We start from the raw sequence: 10399 nt of genomic DNA, 5'->3' as shown, positions 1-10399 counted from the left end.
AACTTTTGAAATTGGGCTGAAAATAATTTTTAGAAGTTGAAGTTGTGTTTAGATGTACATTTACTTGAATAAAAGTTAAAATTTTGTGAGAGAAAGATGTCAATAGTTTTTTTTTTTTGGTTGCTTATTTAAAAAATAATAACAAAAATATTATTTGTTCATAAAAATTTGATCAACTTTTGGAAGAAAAAATCAAGTTCCAAGGGTTAATTTTTTTTTTTTTTGGCATCAAATTTTTATGAACAAATAATATTTGTTTTTATTTTGAAATAAGCAACCAAAAAAAAAAAACTATTCGCATTATCCTTCAAATTCTGTATCCACCAAGTAAAGCATTTTCAGAAAAACAAAATAAAAACCAAAACGAAGTCACAATGCGCAATTTCGCTTCTCATCTTCTTCTCCCCCACCCACCCTACCATTTCACCCTACCATGCCCCGTCGGAAAAATTCTGAGACAAATAGATCAACATCCGTAGCTTTTCGACACCCTAAAACGGACCCGAATCGTTATCGGGGCGTCCGTAAACGGCCGTGGGGCCGGTTCGCAGCCGAGATACGAGACCCGATAAAAAAAGCTCGGGTCTGGCTTGGCACCTTTGACACGGCGGAGGATGCTGCACGCGCTTACGATGATGCCGCACGCGCCTTCCATGGACCCAAAGCGAAAACCAATTTTTCAGTTTTGCCTCCGTATGGGCAGAACCAGTTTGAAAATTTTAACTGGCCGGCTTCCAGTAGCCTGAGCAGTACGGTGGAGTCATCCAGCGGGGCGCGTGATTTGCACTCGCGGGTTGAAATTACTCGCCGGATTACTCCGCCGGCGGTGGAGTGTTACAGTTGTTGCGATTCGTCATCGACTGTGGTGGATGATAATATTGACGTCGATTCGTCGTCGTTTTGTAAACAGCCTCTGCCGTTTGATTTGAACTTGCTCCCTCCGTCTGATGACGTTGATGATGTCCATGTTACCCCTTGTATTTTTAGTTATGTTAATTAATTTGATTATGATGAAAAAAAAAACTCTTTTTTCTATGTTATTTATCCATGTGGTGGATGTTGAGAAATTAATAACCAAATGGGTTTTTAAATTATGCATAGATTAATTTACTGAGTCATGATGTTATCTAAATCAGAAAAGAATGTATCTTTACTATAGAACGTTGGATCTGATGCTGAGTTTTTTTTTATAATTATTATTGTTTTTGATTTATAAGATTTACCTTTTTTTGTATTATGAAACTGAATTGGTAAAATGTTCTTCCTTATGAAATTGGAACATTTTTTTTGTCTCTGTGCGTTTTCTTCTGGTAAAATGGGTCTGAATACAGCATATTGGACAAGATGATTTATATGAACTAACTTGGATGGAGGCGTAGTTGATTGATTGATTGCTTCTGTTTTTTGAGAAATATTCTTGTAGTACTATGACTTCGTGCAGGATAATCGGATGAGCACGCGTTGGCAGCAATGGTGATAAATGAGGAGGATATATGCTGTCGGGAAAGAAGATCGAAGGAGCGGAGGCATCTCAAAGATTTAGCAGCCAAGTGAGTAGCTGCATTTGACTTTATAACTTGTTTCCTGCGTTTTACTATTATGAGTAGACGGACTGGTCCTTTATACTTATAAATTAAGTACTAGTAAATAGAGTGATCACCTTTCCTTAGAAACTTGGAATTTAGAGAGGCAACAAGTATTGTTGCCAAGAAACAAATTATTGTGAATTGAAGTTGAGAAATTACTAGGTGAAGAACCAATAGAGTGACGGAAACATAAAGAAGTCATCACCAAGGAGTGTGATGGGATGTATGCCCTCGGATTTGAGCCGGGTATAGAGAAACTCTTGGCAGGGAGAGTGCTTCCACCTTTAGTGGGCCCTATGCAGCGAAAATGTGGATTAGTCGGACCACTTGGTTTCAGATACCGGATGGTTAAACTGAAAAAATAAAAAGAAACCTAAAGAAGTCTAGGGGAATGACAATTGTTCTAGCTCTACAATTTTGCTGTTTAAGACTTAGTATGTCGTGGTTTGTACCGCATTTTATCCATTGGTGGCGAATGGTTGGCTTGTGACAGAGTGACTTGAATGTAATGGCTGGCTCCTTTGCATTTGTAGCCCTGACTGATTATTAGTAATAGTGGAATGTGGTAAATCATCCCCACCATTTGCAAGATGGAATGCCCCATTTTGAAATTCACAAAGAGTACGGAGGAAGTTTAAAAGGTAAATTTTTGATTCTGAAATTTGAGTTTATTTTTCAAGCATATCTTTTATCATGTTAGCTATAGACAATCTTCCAACATATTCTCTTGTATTCTACTTCCATCAGATGGCTTTTTCTGTTACGTATATGTTGAACTGGTTTTTTCGACTCTGTTACCAATTACATCTTTTTCTGTTACTCCAGGAATTTTGTGCTTATTCAACTATGACTTCCTGAAGATAAGGGAAAATCGTGCATGATGAAGCCTTATCCCACGGTTGAAAAACTTGCAATTCCCGTTCTGTATAGCGAGTTAGCTTCCTGTTGGGATATGTTTCAGATATGATCCCTTTCTCTAGTTTGGCTCTCAAGCAGATGTGGTTGTGCTTTGTAGTCAATCATCCAGCCAACGCCATGGCTGTTCTGACAACATCTTTCTTAGATAAATACAATTGTGATTTTACACATCATGTGTTCATTTTGTTGCAAGCAGAAGCAATATGTAGTGATGTGTAATTCTAAGCATGTTTACGTGTTCATTTCGAGGCAACCTATGGTTGATTTTTATCTTTCACGCTGATCTTGCACAGGTCTCCATGCAGTAGCGGATTTAGACATTGTGGGTTCCAAGTACATCTAATTCAACCTATACTTGTTATTTGCACATATATTGGGTGAGAGCTGTTACCCAAAATTTTTAATACTACTGAACCCCGGAACCTGCATTTGGATCTGTCACTATACTGAGACTCACTTTGTAATGAAGGTTGTCCTTGATTGGTTGCTGCATAAAAGTTGAAATATACATTCTTCTTTGAGGAGCATGTGCTTGTTTACTGAGATTCTTGCCATGCCTAAGCTTGCTATTCATCAATTCTTATCGGGAAGGTTCTAAACTCATGATGCTGTAACGAGAGGTGAAATATTATTGCTGCAGAAACTGTATTTGGCAAGTCCAGAAAACAAAAACTCTGTCCTCTCTTGGAAAAACAGCACTGCATCAGAAAATGGATCTCTTCTCAACATTATGAAGATGACATTTTCTGTAGCTGTTCAATACATTTTGTAATGTTTATGACTTAAAAGTCACAATGTCACTCAGTATATTTCTATAAAGCTGTTGGTCCCTGTCTGATAAAAAATCATCAGCAACTACGCCTCAATCCTAATTATGGTGGTATCAGACAAAAGTTTGCGTTAAGGGGCAATATGATCTGAGATTTAAAAGTTTTACTGCGATTTTGGTTTCCACTTCTCATTACAACAATAACATCTAGCCGCAATCTCAAGAAAGTTGAGGTTCATTATATAAATTATGGACATTATCGCGCCATTTAAGTAACAACCCTGTATTGTTACGTCAAGGTCTCTTAGCTTATTCCAACAAAAGTCATACTATAACAACAACAAAAAATTAAGTGTATTCTCACAAGTGAGTCTAAAGAGGGTAGTGTGTAGCAGATCTTATTCCTATCCCGAGCAGTTAGAGAGATTGTTTTCGATAGACCCTTGGCTCAAGACAAGGAGAAAAAAGAATCAGTGGCAACCGATAGTAATAACATCAAGATAGCGAGAAAGACGAAATAATAACATCAAGATAGCAAGAAATACGAAGCGAAAGTAACTATAGGTATATAAACTGAAAATTCACGGCTTTTACTAATCTTCTACCCTAATTCTTGACCTCTACACCCTCCTATTAAGGGTCATATTCTCGGTAAGCTGAAGCACTGCCATATCTTGCCTAGTTATCATTCCCCAATACTGTTTCGACTTACCTCTACCACTTCTCAGACCCACTAAGGCCAGCATCTCATGTCTCCTTATTGGAGAATCGGTCTCTCCTATTCATATGCCCGAACCATCCGCATCCGAACCATCCGCATCTTGTCATAGAACACCGGATGCGAACCTCTATTTTATCCATCCCCTCCAATACTATAAATTATTCCTATATTGCTAAAACTAGCAGTCTAATATAGTACTCCTTATGTTCCTTTTTATAACATAACAGTTTTTAATGTAGTACTTTTTATAATTTTTTAACTCTAAATTTCTTATTACCCTAACCATAGAAATAATATCCAAAATTTAAGAATATTTTGGGCATATGCCAAGAGTTTTTCTTTTTCTTTTTAGATTTATGTGCAGTCAAATAACAACAATTAACATTACCTCATCAATNCACTAGTGCTATAGGAATTCTTATGGACTTGAGGGATTGCCTCATCCTCCCAAATCGGCTTGGGAGTTCCGTACTACCATAGATTTTCAAAAACTCAGCACCATTCCTAAGGGGTTCATGGGATTGGGGCACTCAAACACCATAAAACCATGAAGAACAACCATCCTTAATGAAGCATAAGCAACAAAGAAGAATAACCAATAATGAAGAACAACCACCACTCAACACATGTACCTAACTCGAAATTACCAAGAAAAGAGATAGAATCATACCTTTGAAGCTTTGTGAGGAGTAGATTGACTTAGAATTTCGGAGGAGTGTGAATGGCTAGCAAGATGAAGCTTGACCTCTGTGTGGATGGTGATTGTGTGTGGGTGAACAATCAATTTGTGCAATGTGTTTGTGTGCTTGTGAAATTTCTTGTAGAACTTGGTATTTCTTGATGGAAGTGAGGTTAGGGTTTGCTTGAAGAGTGTCTTAGTGAGTGAGGGCGTGTTTGTGATATTTGTGTCAACCAAAATAGGACGAAATAACTTAAAGAGGGCAAAAAAATACCTACCTGGCGTTAGCCAGCCTAAGGCCTGGCTAACCCTGGCGTTATCCAGGCGACGCCAGCCTAAGGCCTGGCTCAACCTGGTGTTATCCAGGCGACGCCAACGTAAGGCCTAGCTGACCCCTGGCTTTAGCCAGGCGACGCCAGCCTAAGGCCGGGCAGTCTCTGGCATTTTCCTGACTTCGCGTGATATTTAAACCTTGCTCGACTCGCCCAAACTCACATGCAAACTTGTTAGTATCTAAAAATAAAAAGAAAAATTCTAACTACACTAAAAATCAACTACGAATTGGGTTGCCTCCCAACAAGCGCCTTAGTTAACGTCGTGGCGCGACGAATACAACAGATCAATGGGTTGCCTCCCATGAAGCGCCTGATTTAACGTCGCGGCACGACGCAAATAAGCACATTTAAAGTACGCTTAACCTCGGAGGCTTGATCAAATGGGTCACTGACACTACCTTTGCTTCATCCATGCCCACATAATATTTTAATCTGTGCCCATTGACTCTGAACGTGTGAGAGTCATTACTCGCAGCAACCTCTACGGCACCCATGGGGTGAATTTCAACCACACGGAAAGGCCTTGACCATCGTGATTTTAATTTGCCCGGAAATAACCTTAGTCTTGAGTTGTATAGCAATACCGTATCTCCGGGTTTAAAATTCCGCTCAATAATATTTCTATCATGTATCATATTCATCCTCTCCTTGTATAATCTCGTGCTCTCAAAAGTGTGATATCTGAACTCATCAAGCTCGTGCAGCTCCGTTACTCTACTTGTTCCCGCAGCTTCAATATCAAGATTCAACTGTCTCAACGCCCACCAAGCTCTATGCTCCAACTCTATCGGTAAATGTCACGCCTTCCCAAACACCAACTTGTATGGAGACATGCCGATTGGAGTTTTAAAAGCGGTTCGATAAGCCCAAAGTGCATCATCTAACTTCCTCGCCCAATCTGTTCCGGTAGCATTCACAGTCTTAGTCAGCACACTCTTTATTTCTCTGTTCGAGACTTCCACTTGCCCGCTTGTTTGTGGATGATATGGGGTGGCCACCTTGTGGCGTACATCATACTTCTCCAACAACTTCGCGAAGGCTCGATTATAAAAGTGAGTGCCTCCGTCACTAGTTATTGCCCTTGGGGTGCAAAATTGGGTGAATATGTTCTTTCTCAAAAAACCAATTACCCCCTTTGCATCATTTGTAGGGAGTGCTGCAGCTTCCACCCATTTGGACACGTAGTCCACAGAGACGAGTATGCACTTGTTGCCATATGAGCTGACGAACGGCCCCATGAAATCGATCCCCCATACATCAACACTTCTACCTCCTGAATTGGGTTCATAGGCATCTCATGTCGGCGGGAAATATTCCCGTTTCGATGGCATTCATCACATCTTTTTATCCATAGATGTGCATCTTTGAACAATATTGGCTAGTAGAACTCCGACTCCAAGACTTTCACAGCTGTCCTTACTCCCCCGAAGTGCCCACCATATGGTGACGCATGATATGCCTGCAAAATAGAAGACTGGTCTATCTTAGGGATACATCTCCGGACCATGTTATCAACACAAATCCTGAACAGATAAGGCTCATCCCAATAATAAATGCGACAATCACGAAAAAACTTTTTGTTTTGAACAGAGGACATGTCATAAGGAACAATATCGCTCGCCAGGTAGTTTGCATTGTCTGCATACCGTGGCGTTTCCTCGAGACCCGTGGCTAGTAGTTGTTCATCTGGAAAAGTTTCCAGAATCTCTTCTACCTCAACCTTCTTTTCAGCTCTTTCCAGCCTAGACAAATGATCATCTACTTGGTTCTCCGTTCCCTTTCTGTCACAGATCTCCAAATCAAACTCTTGCAGCAGTAGCACCCATCGAATCAGGTGCGGTTTTTAATCGTTCTTCTCGATTAAGTACCTGAGAGCAGCATGATCAGTATACACAATTACCTTCAAACCTATCAGGTATGACCTGAACTTGTCAAATGCGAACACCACTGCTAGCATCTCCTTCTCGGTCACAGTGTAATTTGGCTAGGCTCTACTGAGTGTTCTACTTGCGTAGTATATTGGATGCATGATTTTATCTTTTCGCTTCCCAAGAACTACTCCCAAAGCATAGTCACTCGCATCACACATCAGCTCAAACGGTTGCTCCCAGTCGGGGGCAACTATGGTAGGTGTTGTTACCAATCTCTTCTTTAATTCGTCAAAAGCTACCCTGTAGTCATCAGAAAACACAAAAGGGTGATCTTTTTCAAGCAATTTACACAAGGGGTTAGCAATTTTGGAAAAATCTTTTATAAATCTCCTATAGAAACCAGCGTGCCCAAGGAAACTTCTGATTGGTTTGACGGAAGTGGGTGGTGGAAGCTTTTCTATCACATCAACCTTTGCACGATCCACCTCAATACCTTTACTTGACACTAGGTGCCCCAAGACTATACCTTCCTGTACCATGAAATGGCACTTTTCCCAGTTGAGTACCAGATTAGTCTTGATACACCTTTTCAAAACTCGTCTCAAGTTCACAAGGTAATCATCGAATGAATTCCCCACCACTGAGAAGTCATCCATGAAAACCTCTATTATCTCCTCTACCATATCTGTTAAGATGGCCATCATGCACCTTTGGAATGTGGCGGGTGCGTTTCATAGGCCAAACGGCATTCTCTGAAAAGCATATATACCATAAGGGTAGGTGAACGACATTTTCTCTCTATCCTCTGGGGAAATAGAAATCTGATTATACCCCGAGTACCCATCTAGAAAGCAAAAGTGAGACCTCCCTGCCAATCTATCTAGCATCTGATCAATGAATGGAAGTGGGAAATGGTCTGTCCTGGTAGCCAAGTTCAACTTCCTGTAATCTATACAGATTCGTCAACTTGTGACTATTCGTGTAGAGATCAATTCGTTCTTCTCATTTTTCACTACCGTCATGCCTCCCTTTTTTGGTATACACTGAACTGGGCTAACCCAGTTGCTGTTAGAGATGGGGAATATGATTCCCGCATCTTACCACTTGATCACTTCTTTCTTCACCACTTCTTTCATGTTGGGGTCCAGCCTTCTTTAATGTTCTCTGGAAGGTTTATGCCCATCTTCTAGTAAAATCTTATGCATACAGAAGGCCGGGCTGATCCCTTTTATGTCTGCAATGGTCTACCCAATTGCAGTCTTGCACTCAGTCATTACCTGCAAAAGCTGTTCTGCCTGCACATCTAACAAACTAGATGAGATAATAACAGGTAGAGTTGAGTTAGGTCCTAAGAATGCATACCTGAGATGAGATGGCAGTGGTTTTAGTTCCAACTTTGGTGGCTCTTCTATTGATGGCTTAGCTGGAGGAGTTTTTCTTTCCTCTAAGTGCAAGGGCTCAAATCGAGCTCCCTTCTCCAAAAACCTTGTCCTTCAAGAGCAAGTACCCATTCTGCTAAATCTTCACCATTAGCTTCATCTAAGTTCATGAGACAGGCTGCTAGAGGGTCTTTAATGTTTAATGCCTCATCTTCCTCCTCCAAAACTACATCCACCGCATCTATTAGAGAGCAATTAGCAAATTCACTTGGTCTCCGCATAGATTTCTGCACGTTGAATGTTATCTCTTCATCGTTTAATCTCATCTTAAGCTCTCCAGTTTCACAGTCAATTAAAGCTCTCCCAGTGGCCAAGAATGGTCTTCCCAAAATTATGAGAATTTCCTCATCAACCCGACAGTCAAGGATGACAAAATTTGCTGGGAACACAAACTTCCCAACCTGTACCAATATATCATCTAGAATCCTAGGGGGCCTCTTCACTGTTCGCTCAGCGAGCTGTAGTAACATAGACATGGGTCTAGCTCTTCCAATGCCTAGCCTTTTGTAGATAGCCAGGGGCATAAGGCTTATGCTTGCTCCCAGATCACATAGTGCCTTATCAAATGCAAAGTTGCCTATTGTGCAAGGGATTGTGAAACTCCCTGGGTCAGACAGCTTCTCAGCTATGGGTCTCGTCACAACAGCACTGCAGGTCTGAGTCAGTGTAACCGTGGCCAAGTCTTGAAAGTCGAACTTGCAGGACATCAAGTCCTTCATCATCTTCGCATAACCAGGCATCTCCTTTAAAGCATCAATCAATGGAATGTTTACCTGAATTTGCTTCAACATCTCCAAGAATTTCCTGTACTGCTCATCTTTCTAATACTTGGCCAATCTCTGTGGGAATGGTGCTGGAGGTCGCTTCTTCCCTGTAATTTGTATTTTTCTCTTGTTCAGGCACTGCTTCTACTGTCGGTTCCGGTGCAACCTCAGTCTCTTTCACAACCTCTTCTTCTTTGTTGGTGTTCTCTTGCGCATGCTGTACCGCCACCTCAGTTAACCATGCTGAATCATCTATCTCAATTGGTACTGGCACTAGTGTCTCAGCCGGTCTGCTTTCGCGAGCAATTTCTTGCTTTAGATCTAAGTCTCTACCATTTCGGAGACTCACTGCCATCAACTGCTTCGGGCCCTGCTCTTTTAGATTGATTTGGGTGTCTGCAGGTAACTTCCCGTGGGGACGATTATTTAGGGCCATAGAAATCTGTCCTAATTGGATCTCAATTTTCTTTATCGCTGATTCATGTGAGTCTACTCTGTCAGTTAGTTTTCCAGTGGACCCAATCACTTGTTGCATCATTCCCTCAAGTTTAGCGAACCCATCTTCGTGTCTCACAGTCTGTTGTTGTTGAGGTTGTTGATAAGCCTGCTGCTGATTTTGTCGGTTGTAACCCTGTTGCCTTTGGTAAGGTACCATTTGACCATGTGGTCGCATAGACCCAAGGTTCTTGTTGTTGTTGTACTGCTGCTGAGCCGGTCTATATTGTTGATTCTACTGACCCCAATTCTGACCACCTGGCCTCTGTCCCCCATAGTTGGCCACATAATTCATGTTCTCCTGATATTGTTGGTTATCACCTTCAGCACTCCAAGAGCAAACATATGGTTGATTAATGCATGATGTACATAAACCCCTATTAGTTGCATCAACTATGTGTACATGCTGCTTCCGGCCTGATTCATCAACCTTCTTGGTGAGGATGCTCATTTGTGTCAGTAGAGTGGCCATATTTTCAGCTATGGAGTTAGTCGGGTCTAAAGCCACTGAGTGAACCACAGGAGTGATTTGAGCGTTTCTTGTCGTCCATCCTATGTTTTGTGCCATCTTGTCAAGTAGGATCTTGCTTTCTCTGAATGTTTTGCTTAAAAATGCTCCACCTGCTGAAACATCAACATTGGCTTTCAAACTATCTGCCAAACCCATGTAAAATCTCTGTCCCAACATCTGCTCCAGAATACCATCATGTGCACACGTAACCAGCAGACCCTTGAATCATTCCCATATTTCTTGTAACGTCTTTTGGTTTCTGTCTGAAGCTCAATATGTCATCAATTTGCTGAGCAGTCTTGCTGGGTGGG

The 10399-nt window shown here is 41.2% G+C and overlaps 2 protein-coding genes across 6 annotated transcripts; one reads left to right on the top strand and one right to left on the bottom strand.

The window, feature by feature from the left end:
* The first annotated feature begins 324 nt into the window (after positions 1–324).
* On the top strand, positions 325–3349 carry LOC109221620 (ethylene-responsive transcription factor 3-like). 5 transcript variants are annotated; one of them, XM_019386088.1, is made up of 3 exons: positions 325–1550; positions 2798–2881; positions 2974–3349. In XM_019386088.1, the coding sequence occupies exon 1, from the start codon at positions 434–436 to the stop codon at positions 998–1000; it is 567 nt and encodes a 188-aa protein (XP_019241633.1). In that variant the 5' UTR covers positions 325–433; the 3' UTR covers positions 1001–1550; positions 2798–2881; positions 2974–3349. The 5 variants fall into 5 exon arrangements, with proteins under 5 accessions (XP_019241633.1, XP_019241632.1, XP_019241631.1 ...); XM_019386087.1 differs by having other exon boundaries at positions 2412–2881; positions 2974–3334; XM_019386086.1 differs by having other exon boundaries at positions 2120–2881; positions 2974–3334.
* A 3037-nt stretch (positions 3350–6386) lies between these two features.
* On the bottom strand, positions 6387–8842 carry LOC109221619. The gene is made up of 4 exons (XM_019386082.1): positions 8365–8842; positions 8157–8174; positions 6877–6916; positions 6387–6789 (listed from the first exon to the last, which is right to left on the bottom strand). The coding sequence occupies exons 1-4, from the start codon at positions 8840–8842 to the stop codon at positions 6387–6389; spliced, it is 939 nt and encodes a 312-aa protein (XP_019241627.1).
* Positions 8843–10399: the final 1557 nt, after the last annotated feature.

Source organism: Nicotiana attenuata, unplaced genomic scaffold (assembly GCF_001879085.1).
Source record: "Nicotiana attenuata strain UT unplaced genomic scaffold, NIATTr2, whole genome shotgun sequence".
Lineage (NCBI taxonomy): Eukaryota > Viridiplantae > Streptophyta > Magnoliopsida > Solanales > Solanaceae > Nicotiana > Nicotiana attenuata.
The sequence above is the reverse complement of the archived record's forward strand: the minus strand, read 5'-3'. Positions and strand labels throughout refer to the sequence as shown.